At 35.5% G+C, this 13911-nt stretch overlaps 1 protein-coding gene across 2 annotated transcripts; it reads right to left on the reverse strand.

Annotated features, from left to right (window-relative positions):
* Positions 1 to 565: 565 nt before the first annotated feature.
* Positions 566 to 12745, reverse strand: tfcp2 (transcription factor CP2). Of its 2 annotated transcripts, XM_043225139.1 has the most exons (17): positions 12453 to 12745; positions 11924 to 12135; positions 11085 to 11236; positions 10102 to 10178; positions 9801 to 9906; positions 9583 to 9689; positions 9062 to 9214; positions 8804 to 8914; positions 8319 to 8407; positions 8132 to 8180; positions 6429 to 6470; positions 6085 to 6178; positions 5728 to 5818; positions 5196 to 5302; positions 4672 to 4814; positions 1929 to 1980; positions 566 to 1821 (listed from the first exon to the last, which is right to left on the reverse strand). In XM_043225139.1, exons 2-17 carry the CDS (start codon positions 12043 to 12045, stop codon positions 1784 to 1786), a joined length of 1533 nt encoding a protein of 510 aa, XP_043081074.1. In that variant the 5' UTR covers positions 12046 to 12135; positions 12453 to 12745; the 3' UTR covers positions 566 to 1783. The 2 variants fall into 2 exon arrangements, with proteins under 2 accessions (XP_043081074.1, XP_043081075.1); XM_043225140.1 differs by lacking the exon at positions 6429 to 6470.
* Between the last annotated feature and the right edge of the window lie 1166 nt (positions 12746 to 13911).

The following is a 13911-nucleotide window of genomic DNA, read 5'->3' on the forward strand; positions in this document are numbered from 1 at the left end:
CGAGCTGCGTTGTCTTCCTCGACAGGAAAACTGACATTGTTTCTCTGAACGGTTATATTTGGGATCAAGGCGTGTAAAGCAATAAAGGGCAACGGTTCCTCAAAGAAAACGTCCCATCTGTGACATTTATGCTAAGGCTAGCCGGGCCTATTTGTAGTCCTCGCTTATTTCCTTTTTTTTTTTTTTTTTTTTTTTTTTTGACAGCTCGGTTTCCATGGAAACTAAGTGGGGCTGATTTTAAACTGTAGCCAAACACTATTAACAAGAGACAGACAATAAAAAATAAATAAACATTTTGTAAATATATATATATTTACATCATTTTACAAAGATTTAAGAAAACCCTGGGCTCAAACTTATTATTTTGTCATAACAATGAAACAATACTGATGGCCTTAAAAATAATTTTCACTTCCTTTATCCAAAATACATTTCTATTGAGATTTTACCCAGATTCATTTTTGTGAAATTTAAAATGCCTCATTTTCACCCCATAAAGGCCCACAAAGTTATTGGTTACAGACATAGGGTTGTATGAAGAAAAACATTAATACAACATAAAAGCTTATTTCAAGGTAAGTCATTTTAATCATTGCAATGACACGGTAGAGGGTCACAACAGACAATACCTCACGTCTTTACCATCTTGGTCTAGTTTGCGTCTAGCACTAACCACGACTACCATTTCTCACGCAGTGCAAGGTTTCTCCCCGTTACCCGACCTGAAAGTGGTCATATCCAAAAGGAAACAAAAAGAATGTAAAACATGAACTTTTATACCATAAAATAGTGCTCTGGCAAGTCTGACATTTGTAAAAACTATTCTAGTATATGCAACGATGAAAACGAAAGGGGGGGAGGTTTTTTAAGCACAATGTTAAAAAAATAAAATGAAAAGATGCACATATATAATGCCCACTGCTGCCGTTCATCTCCCGCCTGTAAATAACGTGCATTTGCAGCAACACATGAAAAATCATCAGGATTCAAAGCTACAGAACCTAATATCATGCCCAACAGTCATAGTCATGCCCGCAAGGCTTAAGAAATCAACAATTAACTTATACAAAATATAAATGATTTGAAGCAGCAATGCGTTAGACACGCTGCTCGCCGTAAACCTGTCAAAAGGACAAACTGAACTTGATAATAGTGGCAGTATAGAGCAAACTGAATTCTTTCGAGGGGGACAATATAAAAAGGAGACTGCCTACTGAAGTTAACTGATGATAACGTTCATCATGAACAATTTCATAAGCGTCCCGGAAATCTCTGGTCCTACCATGTGACGCCGCCTTCTACTTATGTTGTTTATGAAGCAAGTATTCATTGAGGCATGTGGACAGAACTTCACATGGGACTCTAGCATATGCAGCTAAAATACTTAGGGGGTGACATCCAGGCAGACAACAACAAATAATACTGTTTTTAATGCGAGCCAATTCTCTCAGTTTGAGCCAGTAAGGTCGTACATAGCACATTATAATTTTTTTTTCCTGGCAAAGCAACTTGAGGTAAAGATAGTTAGTAAAATAGAAATTTTGTGATTTGTTTTGCGAGTGTAAATGGAAAGTGGTGGATAAAGGCAGCATGTGCTCCATGGATAAAACAGCAAAGGTTTCAAAATGGGTCTGGTGCCTTTTTTCCTTTCCCATGACCGTCTCCATTATTATTCCAAACCAAGCGATCTTCGGTAAGGTCCAGGAAGTGTGCAGTGAAGGGGCTGTGGGTTGAATCTTAAGAAAAACATAAGGGGCCTGTTCACTCCCCCTCATCCTTTGTTTCACTTCAAAATGATGTGATAGCCATCGTTTGTTTCAGCTGCAAATTCAATCGAAAGAGCGCAAGTTATAAAACGGAGGTTACCTAGAAACAAAGACATCTGGGTTCAACTTGTCAATTATTTAAAAATACTGGCTCGCTCATACCTTTCATTGTGTCCAGGACAAAACACATCTCATCTTGAAAGTTCTGAATCATCTGTTCGAATGGGAACAAAGATTAAGTCAGAAAAATAAAGAATAAGAGATATTACATAAAGTTGTGATAAAAGGAGAAACAGCATCAGATCTTTGAAATGTACATTTGTACAACTGGCTCAGCAATGGTGAAAAATGTAGGTTGGAGACTTGTTTTTGTCTTTTTTCATAGAAAGTGCATGTGAATATGCATATAAAAAGTCTCAATTAACAGAGTAGGATAACCATGGCTGATATAAAACACACAAACTCAAAAGAAAAGCAAACTGGAAGCAAGAACAACTGTTACTTCTTGCCCAACTGGTTACAATTTGGAGTTGGTGTAGCCTCCAAACCTTAAAGATGATACCTTTTTAAAAACTCAATATCATCAAACGTTTCTAAAATGTATAGATTCCAATGTAGATTGACAGCAACAGCCATTTTAGGGTAGTTGTGAGTTAGCCTTACTGAAATCCTCTTCACTACTTTTCTTCACTTCTATGTTTCACTTATTTAGAAGCTAGCTTTAGTGCTAAAATACGTTAGGATAAGTAAGTTTTTGAGAATATGGGCCCAGGATTATAAATAGTTTGTGTTTATGATGTAGATTCACCTCTTTTTTTTCGCATCAAGAATGTTACTACAACATTACCACATTACCTTTGAAAAGGTTTTTATTTTGAACTTGCCAATCCTTCTTATTTTCCAACCCTATTATCCAAACATAATGCTCAATTCTGGTATATAACGCCATTTTATGAACCCAGTCGATACCTCATTAAATAGCATTGCATTTAATTTTTGAGAGGAGTGAAAACGAAGCTGTGAGGGATGCAAGTATTGTGTGTTCAATGGATAGTATTGTTCAACAACGAACGATTGTTCAGCTGATGAAACGGCTTTCTGAAAAATAACTTTCAGTAGACAAAAACAGTTTTGACAACAGTGAGTTGGTAAAAAATATGTGATCTAGGATCTTTATAGAGTGCTTGCCATTGTAAAGACTGTAAATCTAACCCTCAAAGTCTTGTTTTCGCCCACGTTAAATTCAAAATGCTGTCTAGCCTGACTAAATTCTATTACTGATGGATAAAATAAAGTGCTCTCTTAGTTTCCACACTTGAGCTTTTGCCACAAACCTCGTGGGCATTTGGATTTTGCAAACTCGGGTGCATCGAGTCCATGTGGACTCCAGCATGGCGTACAATTGGTATGAAAGCAATCTGCTCTTATTTGTGAAAATGAACTGCTATCGATGATGGATTGATGACGAGCGATGCACTGCAAGCGCAGCAGCAAATTCTGCAAACTCAGCAGAAATGGCCTTCGGCGAGTAGCTTGCATCTCTTGCAATGCATCTTCAGACCAAACAATCGAAACAAAGTGTTAAAATAGCTTTAAGCTTGCCCTCTATTAAGTAGCAATAACGCTGCACAGGAAAACGGAGGGTCACAATCCTGGGATTACTACCATGCCTCATCATTGTTGTGTCCTTGAATAAACTACTGCCTTCTAGGGAGAGAGCCCAAAGGGATAACTGTAACATATGGGTTTGTTAGAGGATGAATTTCAAAGTTCAAGTAAGCAAATTTCAACATTAAAGTGATCCTTGCCACACTTGTAAAGTGAAGCGAATGTGAAAGCGCCTATACCAGGGCTTTCTTTTTTGTTAGTTTAATTGCTTATCCGTAAAATAATTACTTAAAAAGGAACAACTAATATTAGGTAAGTAAAAAAAACAAAAATAAAAAAATATATACATATTCACAGTTTTCTCTTCATCAATGGTCAAATGACAGATTAAATATTTGAACTTGTTATAATATTTGAACTTAGTTTTGTTTTTATTTAAAACTTAATCATAAATAGGGCTGCACATATTGGCCAAAAAACTACATTGCAATAATTTTATCATGCATGACAATTTTAAAGTTACATGATTTCATCTCATTATATCATCAAAATATCTCTTACTGCTACTGCTGAAACCAACCTTTTTCTTGGTCTTTTTTCCTATTATTATTATTAGTAGTAGTAGTAGTAGTAGTAGTAAAGACAGCATCATAGTACTATTGTAGTAACTACAGTTGCACTGTAAAATAAAAAAAAATGTGTATTTGATAATGCTAAAATTGTTTTACACTACAAGTTACCAATATTTAGGCAAAAGAAAATTGCCATTTAGTAATCCTCACATATTTTTTCAACTGTCAACTGTTTGGTTACCCATATTCTTCAAAATGTGTGTTAAGCAGAAAAAGAACTCAAGCAGCTTTGGAACAAATTTAGGATGAGTAAGTGATGTGAGAATCTCATTAATGAGTGAGCCATCCTTTACTACTTTGCTATTAAACATTCAAACTCTTTCAACGCTTCAAAAGTTAAAATGTTTATTTTGGGCAATGCTGGTGGAATTCTATGAACTTCTATATATACTGAAATGCTGCAAATTGTACAAAAGTTTTAAAAAAAGTTTCCAAAACGTGCAACACAGTGCAAAAGACTGCTTATCTCCTACTTTGTTTTTTAATAACTGCACTAATATTGTAACGCCTCATTTGTTCAGTTTAATTTTACATTCCATCATTACCTTCTCATCAAACCACAAACATCTTGCGGTTCCCTTATGAATCCCTAGGGCTTCACAAACCCCATTAGGGAAACTCTGGCCTAAGCATTGAAGAAAAAGAAAGCCTGTGGAAGCCCTCACCTCATCACTGACTAACACATGGATACCAGTGGGTCCCTGCTTGAAGATCTGACTGATCTGGCGTGGAGAGATGCTGAAGAGCTGAGCCAACTTTTCTGTCAGTTCCACAGCTGTTAACTCCTCCAGATAGATAGCATGATACACTAAGATGGGAGTAAAGAAACACGAGACCTTAACCAACAAAACACTGCAGAAAAAAGCAAAACATTAAAAATAATAACAAAATACAAGAATTATGGACATGAAATCAATACAGACTTTATTTATTTTTCATGATTACTTGACCACATCAACCACATCTCCTAGATCTGATTATGTATCATTCATAAGTGCACATTATGCTAAAGAAAAAAAAAGCATTACCGGCTCTAAAAGGCTTTTCTATTTTGCTGACATAACCGGACCATGCAGGTAAGGAAAAAATGATTACCTAATAATATTTCAGCCTGGCATTTCATTCCAACAAACACTTTGAGCACAAATGTAATCATGTTTGATCTTAGTATGCTTGATGTCAAACTCACCGAAGAAAGTGTTGCTGGACCCGTCTCCGTTCTCATGTTTCTGGTGCTGTTCACGAGCCTGTTGAGACTCCTGGCACACATAGATAGTGAGCCTTGGACGAACCACCCTATCCAGGAACATACACAGTATAAATACGTAAACATCAGCAGCCAAGGAAAACGCAAAATATGGAAACTGAACAGAAAGATGTTTGTAAAAGCAAAATTGTGATCAGTTTCCAGAACATATAAAGCTGTACAACTTGCTGCAATGGCTGCTAAAAAGAAATTCAGCTTTTATATCACAGAAATAAATTACATTTTAAAATGCACTACAGCCGAAAGCAGTTATTTTTAATTATATCTATATAACATCTGTGTTTTACACACATTTAATTGAACTACTACTTTATTATTATTAATAAGTTTTTTTTATTTTAAAATTAATGTTACTAAGTTAAGTCTAAATTTTCATTTTTATTTCAGTTAAATGTTTAAGTAACAAAAATGTTTATATTTTTAATTTTATTAAATCGCTGCACCAGACTCTTACCGTCCTTTGAGTGCATTAAAAAGCCGAATACCATCAGCAGGCCCACAGATCTGGATGACATCCTCTCGGGTCAGTTTGAGCAGATCGGCCCCTGAGGGACGTCAAAGGACCGTTAACACACTCAACACCAGGATTTTTTTCTATACTATTCCAAAAGGTAATATGAAATCAAGAGGTATATTAGATATTTTCTAACAACATTATGGTAAGAGAATGAGACTGGAGAGTATGTGTCATCTGGATGAGAGTGATGTAAGGAATGGTGGGGCACTGTATGGTTGCTGAGTGAGCAGAAGCCTGATGTGAGAGCTGTATGGAATGTGATGCACACTTATGTAAGCCCGATCGTCCCTTTACCCGAGAAGTTTGAGAAGAGACGGCAGAATGGTGAAAAACGGTTTCTATGGAGCCACTGCTGTGCTTCCTGTGGCGTTGCCGTTGGCAACAGATTCTGTTTGTTAAGGGGCAAAGAGAAAGGACAAAATAGGCCTTAGCACACTGACCATAAACTGATCATAATTAGTCTGTTTTTCCATTGTACAGTCCCTGTACTGAAGTCAGACACTCCCCCTTTAAACTGTCCGGCCTGAGTTGAACCGAGTTCATAAACAGATTTAATAAAACCTTTGCACACCAACCAAGTGTTACCCTTGGCAAATAAACATTTCAACATATTCAAATTAGCAAATAAATTCATGTACCTGATTGCTTTCACTGTCTCTTCTAAGTAGGTGGGACGACAACTGTAAGGCAGAACGTCTCTCAGTTTTAAAATCTCAGATTTGTCTCGAGTGTTATTATCTTGTTATGAGGAAGCATGTGGTGACTAACGGGGCTTATACGTTACAAACGAAAAAACAAACAAACAAAGGGCTAAAACCTCACATAACATCAGCACATAAACTAATAAATAAAAAAAAAATACAATATTTACAGTCATTTTAAATGTCTACCAGTCTATTAGCATACAATCATAAAAAGCATGAGGAAATCAAATAGACTTGATACAGGAAAAGGTGCCAAAACGAATGATTATTGTAGAACAGCCTGTAAAAGCTGATTTAAGGTTGTTCACGTTTAATTTGGTCCCTGTATCTAGACACTATCGTTCAAAAATGCAGGCTTTTCAAATGTGAACTTTCAAAAAAAAAAAAAGTATTTTATTTGTTTAAAGTATTTCACAGTATTACTATTTAAAATTGTTGTTTTCAGCAGAATTTTTTAGCACCAATTACTGATCTTTGGTGGCAGTGAAAATAGAAAAGAAATTGCTCAAAATAAAAATACTTATAACATACTTATAACATTAACATTAACATATAACATACTTGTAACATTACAAATGTCTTTCCAGTCACTTTTAATTAATTTAATGCATCTCTGCTGAGTAATATAAAAAAATTTTTTTTTTAAAAAAAAGCCCAAACTTTTAAACAGTAGTAAACGTGGGGTTTTTTTTGTAATCATTATTATATAAGGGCTGGGCAGTACGATAATATAACAGTTAATATGTTTACCCTGTAGATCATGTTATTTCATAGTATTTCTGGCAAGCTTTAAAAAAAATTTGCAAAAATTAAATAATACATAAATAAAATAAAATAAAAAAATATAATAATAAAATTACACATATATAATTACATTAAAATATATTTAAACTTAAATATTTTATATACATTAACCTTTTGGGTTGACTTTCCAGCACAAATAAGTAATATTTAGATCATACTGTCCACCCCCATCCCTATGCTATATTATAAACTATTAGTCCTAACAAACAAAAAAAAGCTACAAAGGGCAACATACACTCTGAAATGTGCTAATGAACATGCAAAAGGCGACAAAAAAAGCTTAATAGCATAATAATAATAGCAGCTGCAACAGTATGAATGGAAACAAAGGGACTTTGATGTACAACTGTAGTTCTCCTGACATTTAAAATGTATATGGAAGCATGGAGCATGCCTTCACACACAAACAAACAAACAAACACACACACACACACACACACACACACACACACACTAAACTGAAGTGTAGCTACTGACTATTCCATTTCCACAACAGCTCAGCTACTTAACTAGTTAAGTGAATGGTAAGATCAGTTACACACTAAATCCCACACAAATGCAAATGAAACACAGATAAATTTGCTTGTACGAACATAATACATTGTTCAAATGAGAAAATGTAGAATGCAAACATGTTGTAACACGAGAACACTGGAATGAATCTATCCAAGACCATGTCTCAGTGTTAGGTAGTCTGCCTTTCATATCTCATGTGTGTATATATATGAACAGTGTGATGCTGATCCTAGAATGTCAATCCTAGAATGTTTAATGAATGTTACTGAGAGCAGTGAATCTCAAATACGAGAGAAGACAAACACAGACACACTCACATCTGCTAACTGTGCCACAGGCTCCGGCTGGTGATTGGGTGAACCATTTCTGCGAGGCAAAACCACAAGCTATTAGATGAGAGCAAATGTGATTCCAAAGAAGACAAATGAATGCATGGTCTTTAATGGAAACACTATAAATATTATACATTATAAAGCTCAGACAACCTTAATGAATGTTTCCTACCCTTCGTTCACGGGAAAGCTGTTGTGGGAGCTGTTGAAACCTGGTGATGGAGAATTGTTGACGTATGTTACCTCAGGCCACGGAGAGCACTGGATAAATACAAAACACCAAACAGCATTAACAAACAAAAACAATGTGTGTTATGTGTTTATATATATATATATATATATATATATATATATATATATATATATATATTTTAAGTATAAACAATAAATTAAAATATTGAACTAATGACAGAGACTAATTAAATATTTCAAGTATTGTAAATATTGAGTAAATATCCAGTCAAATGGAGAGAACCTAACAAAAACACAACACACCAAATATTATAACATTAAAAATATTAATTAAAAATAAAAATATTCCAAAAAAAAAAAAAAAAAAAAAAAATTAACCTTTTAACCTTTTTTTTTTTTTTTTTTTTTTTTTTTTTTTTTTTTACACCAACTATGCCTGACAAACCCATTGAAACAAATACAGACCTCAGTGAGAATGGTGGTTTCATATGAAGGCTGGTATTTTTCCTTTTCCTGCGGTGCCCGTTTCTCCATTTTTTCTCTGTCCGTCTTCTGCTTTCTGTCTGCACCTTTAGGCTAAAACAAAAAACATTGTACCATCTAATTTTCTAAGAAACTCTTGTTTCAGTTGAAAGATTATACAAAAATGATGTTGCACTAATGTACAGTGCTTCTAAACATAGTGACATTGTAAGTGTTTATCAGAGGGGGGCCTCAGCACACCTTAAAAACTTTGATTTGGCAGCTGGCGGAGTGCTGATGCTCCGTATACTCCCCGGCCTCGTTCTCCTTGAAAGTGTCGATTTGAATACGAAACGGGACTCCCTTCTCTCCTCCATGTTTACGCATGGTGAACTCTGTGCTTATGCAATGGACCTAAACGAAGAGGACAATAGTAAGTAAAACGGTCCTTAAAAATAAATAAATAAATAATTAGAAAACGGTCTTCGTCGATGGAATCCAGTATCGTTTTGGTCTAAAAACAGTATCTTCTTTGGTGTTCCACAAAAAAGAAAGTCATACAGGTTTGTAAGGGTGAGTGAATTCATTTTTGCATGAACTATCCCTCTAACACAGTCAAAATCCTTTCATATGTCATTGAGTACATCGAGTGTGTATCAGCGGATACATTAATAACACACACACACAAACACAAACACGAAACCTCATGTTGGGATTTTAAGGATCCACTCACAGTGTATGGGAAAGTTGTTCTTGAGGTCAGCAAAAGCAGTCTATGATACCTGAATAAACACAGAGGTCCTTTTCGAGGGGTCCCAGAGGAACTCCACAGTGTTGAGCTGTGTAGGGTTTGCCCTGGGATCGACCACCCCTACCGACATCGGGATATCTGAGGATTTCGGTGAAAATATGTTAATAACGTCCTGCATATCCAGAACACGGACATATTTGTACTACTGTGAGTTTACACTTTGTGTTAGCAGTGGATTACAGTATTTACCCAAGTCAAGGATTCTGTCTCCCGGCCTGTTCCAGCGCCAGCCCTCCAGCTGCTGGTGTTCAGTGTACTGAAGGCGGCGATCGTGAAACACGACGCGGATGATGCTCTGCAGGGAGCAACCACAGTAAAAAAAAACAGTGGTCGACATAAACCACAGATGATTCACCAAGCTCTCTTCAGATATCAAACAGCAAGATTAAGCAGAACGATTAAAGGATTCTCAACAGTGATTCAAGCATAATCCTGTGGGTGAGAAGCATGAATGATGAGAGACGAGAAAAATCAGCCAGCAAATCCTCACCTTCACCATTTTCCCATTGATCTCAGGAAGTTCCCCCATTTTACGATTGTCCAGCATTCGAATCTCGTAAGACTGTCCTGCAGCATACAAATTGAGCAATACCAGTAAAAATCACATCTGTTTATGTTGCTTATAACGCATCTCTCTGTAAAAGGTATGGAATGGAAACATTCAATCATGATGGACGGTCTTATCTATCACACATCAATGGGAATGTATCAAATCAAATAGTCAAACTAGTTATTATTCATACATTGAAAGCGAATGTGGACAGAAGCTGTTAAGATACATACAGAAATGGGTTTTTATTTAAAAAAAATGCCTCTTATGCTAACTAAGCCAGCATTTTTTAACAAAAATATGGTAAATACAGCAATATTGTAAAATATTATTGCGATTTTAAACACATTTATTACTGTCGTTGCAAAACTGAATGTATTGCATCATTCCGAGCCTTCAGTAACAAGCTCCTTTAGAAATCATTCTGATAGGCCGAGTTGCTGCTCAAGAAGGAATTTTTCCTATCATCAACGTTGAAAAGTCTTTTGGAACCGTATGCCTTCACTTAAATTTTGATCAATTTAATATGCAACCTTGCTGAACAAAATCGTTTCTTTCAATTAATTAGTTAACGCACTGACCTTAAAACGTTTTTTACAGCGGTGTAAGTCTTCAGAAGCACAAACCATTTAAACTTCCTTATTAACATGAATAACGTACGTTTGTGTGTTGCACGTTAAAAAATACTTTTCAAAGTTAAAAATAAAACAAAGATTATTTGGAGCACGTTTTACAAGAAGATACCATTTCAGTTTGTATACGTCAAAATTTCATGTGTAATTCAAACTGTAACTTGCTAGTTTTTTTTTATAATTGTTTAAACAATTCCCGTCTAAAAAATAGTTTCAGTGTAATAGATTTATATTGTCGTTTAATATAAAAGCCAAGGCTTGGATATTTTCAGCCAGTGCTGCTGAACAGACCTTGATTGAGGTAGGTGAGCGTCTCATCGTGTAGTTTGACAGCAGGAGAGGTCGCGGCACACAGTACATACTGGAAGGGAAGAATCTTATTATCACTTTCCGGAGGTAAATTCGACTCCTCCTGTTTAAAGATGGGGAGAGCTAGCACATCACTGCAAAACAAAAAACAGATTTTACTTCTTTTTTTTCTTCAGACAACCTTAACAGGAACATTTCTAACGCTACTCAAACAACTGGGAACAAATCATCACAGATGGCAAAGCAGGACTGGAACATGTGTTTATAACACGCAACTATTTTGTTACCTGGAGACCAAGTGATGAGGCTAGACAGAAGGACGCATTTTACTTCAACCATTTAAAATCTAAAACTAGCAGCACAAAATACTAGATGCAGACTGTCATCAACAACTTAAACCCCTAAATTGAATAAAACACTTAACCGAAACCTACACGTAGTAACTTCGGCACAAACAGACGTGTACTTTGGTTGATTTACCTAAATGGTAAATGTACTGCACAACAGTTATGTAAGGGAATACAAGACACAGAGTGTGCCTCTCTGGAAGGTCAGACACAAAATGTGCCAAAACACATTCATCATTCTTAACAGCGCAGCAGAAGACGCTGACTTTGACACAGTAAGCACGTTAAACAGATCAAACAACACCTCTCAATAAGGCAAAAACGCAAATCAACCGAATATAAAGTACTTTAAAGAGCTATTATTCAACAAGAGATGAGATCTGTCGTGCACCAAAGTGTCTCAGAAATGAAAAAAAAAACTAAACATCCCTAAACCAAAAAAAAAAGAGAGGATAAGTAAGTACACAAACTGACCTCATGCTGTAAGCACCAGCTCCAAGCTCTTGCCCGATCCCTGACAGACTGGCATCAAAGTCCTGGACCAGACCAGACTCTATCACCTCATCGGCCAGAGGTAGTTTCAGAGCCCAAGCCATGACTTTAGACGTCTAATTCAAGTGAACTTATGAGCAAATGAATCACAGTCCTGACAGTCTCCCTTTGGGTTTAGGGATGATCACAGACAACTTTAAAAAAAAAAAAAGAGAGAGGCAAAAAACATGGATTAGTTACACACAATATTTACTGTGAACTGGAAAATAAGTTTATAGCTATTTAAGAAAGAGCTTAAGTGTTATTATTACATCAAATATTAATTAATGAGATGTTAAACACTGGACACAAGTCCTCAAAATGACTTTAGATTTAGAAGCATGTACAGACCTACACAATGCAATCACATTTGTTACATTACATAAGTCAAATGGGGGCAAAAACTTAAGAGATATCGTTTGCAATAAAGTGTTCGTTTTAACATAAATAGCATAATAAGAGTGCAAATTACCTCTGACAGGAGTCAGATAAAGAATGCGGTAAAGCTCATCGTTTCACGCCATTTTTCCACCCATCGTCCTTCTGTTGGGAAGACAACTTCGTTTTGCTCGAAAGAAGATTAATTTCTTTCCCCGGTCGCTGTAAAAAGTGACGACGCTGCGAAAAATTCGAATAAATTTCACAGGATGAAGACAGGATGGATTTTGATTTTAAAAATGTCTTCCGTATAATATTACATGTTTGTTTATCTCTTCTACTCTGTAGAGAAATTGCCGTAATATCCGCAGTAGCCTTCCTCACTAACGGCTGGAGCAGTGAGCGGCTCGAGCGCACTAGCGACCCCAATCGCTATGGAGGTGAATTGCCTTTTTTCCCCCCCATAACAACAAACAGCCAGAGGTGGAACATTTCTAAGCTTTCATTTTTTCACGTTTTTCATTAAGAAACACAAATGAAATTTTAAGGGGAAAAGAAGAAGCGAAACATTCAACATTTCAAATGCAGAACTTTAAATATCCAAGATATGCACTGGGGGTCAAACTTTTAGAATAATTAAGATGTTTAAAATGTGTTCTTTTGCTGCATTTATTTGATCTAAATACTGTAAGGCAGTACGAATTCATTACAATTTAAAATAATTCAAAATAGTTGTATTAATAAATAATAATAATTAAATAATTGATAATGATATATAGCTCTTAATCAGCATGTTAGAATGACCTCTGAAGCATTCAAAGTAAAGATAAATTAAGACACTTTATAGTCATTACTACAAAAAGAAAATAGTATGACCATTATTATGGACTTCATACATTGACAAAAAATCAGTAAACGAATCAAATTCGCTTAAAAAAAAAAGTGCCCAAATGTCTGGCGTCACTATAAATTTCAGCTAAAATATCACAGCTATTGCAACAATAAAACTGAGAGTATTCACTGCTCTTTTCAAAAAGATAAATAAAAAAAAAAATAAAGAATTTTTGAACGCTTACACTGTTTCAAGATACCATATGTATTATGATTTCAGGGAAGGCTATAAATTCTATGATGGTAATTTGGTGAAAAATATTGTTACCATGGCAATGGCAATTTTATTTCTTGCATAGTAACAATAGGTTTATCAGTGCTATTTTAAGACACAGAAAACCACGAAAAGCACGGATTGCTCCTCATTACCATCACGCTTTCTATCTATGGTATTTATTAGGAAAAACATTGTGAACGCATACTGAACCACACAGTTTGCCATGATTTGATTTTGAACAACCCACGTTGATATATTAATAATAGTAAAGGCTCTGGTATATTGTCACAATTGTAAAGACCCAAAAGCCTACAAAACTTTCCTTGCAACATATTAACTTCAAGCTGTGAGTACAGTGGTTTAAAATTAACTTCATCCACATAGTTTCATGTCTATGGGTTACTTATGTGTTCTGAGAATTCATCCGTTAACTTTGTAGTCTTAA

Source organism: Puntigrus tetrazona, chromosome 23, assembly GCF_018831695.1.
Source record: "Puntigrus tetrazona isolate hp1 chromosome 23, ASM1883169v1, whole genome shotgun sequence".
Lineage (NCBI taxonomy): Eukaryota > Metazoa > Chordata > Actinopteri > Cypriniformes > Cyprinidae > Puntigrus > Puntigrus tetrazona.

Excerpts from the sequence above, each read along its gene's own strand:
- tfcp2 (XM_043225139.1), bottom strand. The coding sequence starts at position 12,045 with ATGGCTTGGGCTCTGAAACTACCTCTGGCCGATGAGGTGATAGAGTCT. Across the intron at positions 9,907-10,101 it reads TCAATGGGAAAATGGTGAAG|AGCATCATCCGCGTCGTGTT; the intron begins GTGAGGATTTGC and ends TGCTCCCTGCAG. Across the intron at positions 4,815-5,195 it reads GTCCAGCAACACTTTCTTCG|TGTATCATGCTATCTATCTG; the intron begins GTGAGTTTGACA and ends CTCCCATCTTAG.